Source organism: Dendroctonus ponderosae, unplaced genomic scaffold, assembly GCF_020466585.1.
Source record: "Dendroctonus ponderosae isolate FM_Combo_2020 unplaced genomic scaffold, Dpon_F_20191213v2 Dpon_F_20191213_7, whole genome shotgun sequence".
Lineage (NCBI taxonomy): Eukaryota > Metazoa > Arthropoda > Insecta > Coleoptera > Curculionidae > Dendroctonus > Dendroctonus ponderosae.
In genome coordinates this window covers 12,209,302-12,210,976 of record NW_026018916.1, presented here as the reverse complement: position 1 = coordinate 12,210,976, position 1,675 = coordinate 12,209,302, and the positions used below count along the sequence as shown (strand labels likewise).

The 1,675-nt window shown below is 33.4% G+C and overlaps 1 protein-coding gene across 1 annotated transcript in view; it reads right to left on the bottom strand.

The window, feature by feature from the left end:
• Positions 1-228: 228 nt before the first annotated feature.
• Positions 229-1,675, bottom strand: part of LOC109538413 (E3 ubiquitin-protein ligase RNF181) — a 13,597-nt gene continuing 12,150 nt past the window's right edge. Inside the window, exon 4 of the mRNA XM_048668259.1 lies at positions 229-467. Coding sequence (XP_048524216.1) covers positions 333-467 — 135 coding nt within the window. The 3' untranslated portion in view covers positions 229-332. The remainder of the gene's footprint in view (positions 468-1,675) is intronic.

The window sequence follows — 1,675 nt, the reverse complement described above, 5'->3', positions numbered from 1 at the left end:
ACCGAGAAAAGATAGGAATATCATAATGAACAGAACCAAAACAGAAAGTTAGCTAAAGAGTAAGTTATTTTTTGATAAAAATATCATGTTAAAGTCATAATTTGAATTTTGTTTCGTCAAAAACGCTCGTTTCGAGTCGTTGAAAATCCAGAGCTCATTTCTCGTCCAAATTGAAGAGGAATTGAGCAAATAGTCCAGGCAGTTGAAACAGTATTTAAAAAAAGTCAGTTTTCCCCAATAGTTTTCGCTTTTAATCCCATATTATTTGTACTATACATATAATAATAAATAATAAATGCATCGCCCTGCCGATCACCTTTCTATCTCTAGCTCTAAGAAAACATGCTGTTATGTAAGTTTTCTATGTCGATCTTTCTTTCCACAGCCCTCTTTTTTTCTTTCCGTTCTTCTTCATAATCTTCATCATCTGTGGGAAGTTCGAATCTGCACACCGGACAGGAATTGGTCTATAAACAAATCTCTTTGCTGCAGTAAATATTCATTCAACATGTTTACTTAATTTGTCGCGATATCAAGAACTTTTTATTATTCATTTTAAGAGGAAAGTTATTCTTCATACAAAGTTCTGTATGGACTCAGTGATGGCTGCTATTAAAGATTTTAAGGTGTTTTCTGTTGTAGTTAAACATACATTTATCCAATAAGTATGATATAATTTAGCCCTAATATTAGTTGCACTATGGTTGCACCTAGTAAAGATTTGAAACGATTATGAAAATGGCCTTTAAAACGCAAGTGTAATTTTATCTTCTAAGTGAAGTTCTCTAGATCGATTACCGTCCATTATGTCTAAACATTAAAGCCACCAAAAGAGGAACACGGAAAACAATATAAAGCATCCATCATAAATCCAGTCATTTTTTTAAATCAATATCTCAATTAAATTTACGTGTGTAACATTTTCTACCACTCATACCAGTTTTTCAATAATATTATCTGATAGTGAACCTTTTCGAGGGTAATTGCATAAGTGCTTCAAAATTACCGATAATTTTGCATGAAAGATTGTCTAAAAACTGCATGAGTTTATTTTCATATTGTGGCGAAAAAGCCCGACTCCGAAGGAGGAGCACAAACTGTATTATTATTTTTAAGTTGAATTGAGGTAAGTCGTAAGTAAGGTAGAAAGTCGGGTAAGAAATACTCGATGCCCAGAAATAACCGATACTAATCAATAATGTAGTAGCGCTGAACCAAGTGCAGCGAAGTCTCCATTTAGTCATCACTTTGCGGAAAAGTATGTAAAGATGTGTGTTAAAAATGCATATAAAAAAATGGAGAAATGTAAAACCAAACCACAATTCAAACTCTGCTTACTCTTGAGCTAAACCCATTACTTTTTGCAAAACTTGAAAAATTCGAATATCTGTTGGTTGCGTTTTCGGTTTTAGACCAGACAAAACTTTTCATGAAGAACCCTTTTTTTATACAACTAACAATAAAAGTTTTCTATACAGGGTGTCTCACGGTAAGCGTCCATTAGAATATTCGGGAAGTAATGCGATTTGCATCCCGCAAATTTAGATAATGGGATTTTCGACGAGACGAATCCTTTCAGATGCTCTTTTCAGTTGAAATAACAGCGACATTATGCGACTTCCGGTTAAACCAGAAGTTGTCTCAAACCTAATTTTTTTGAATGAAACACCCAAAT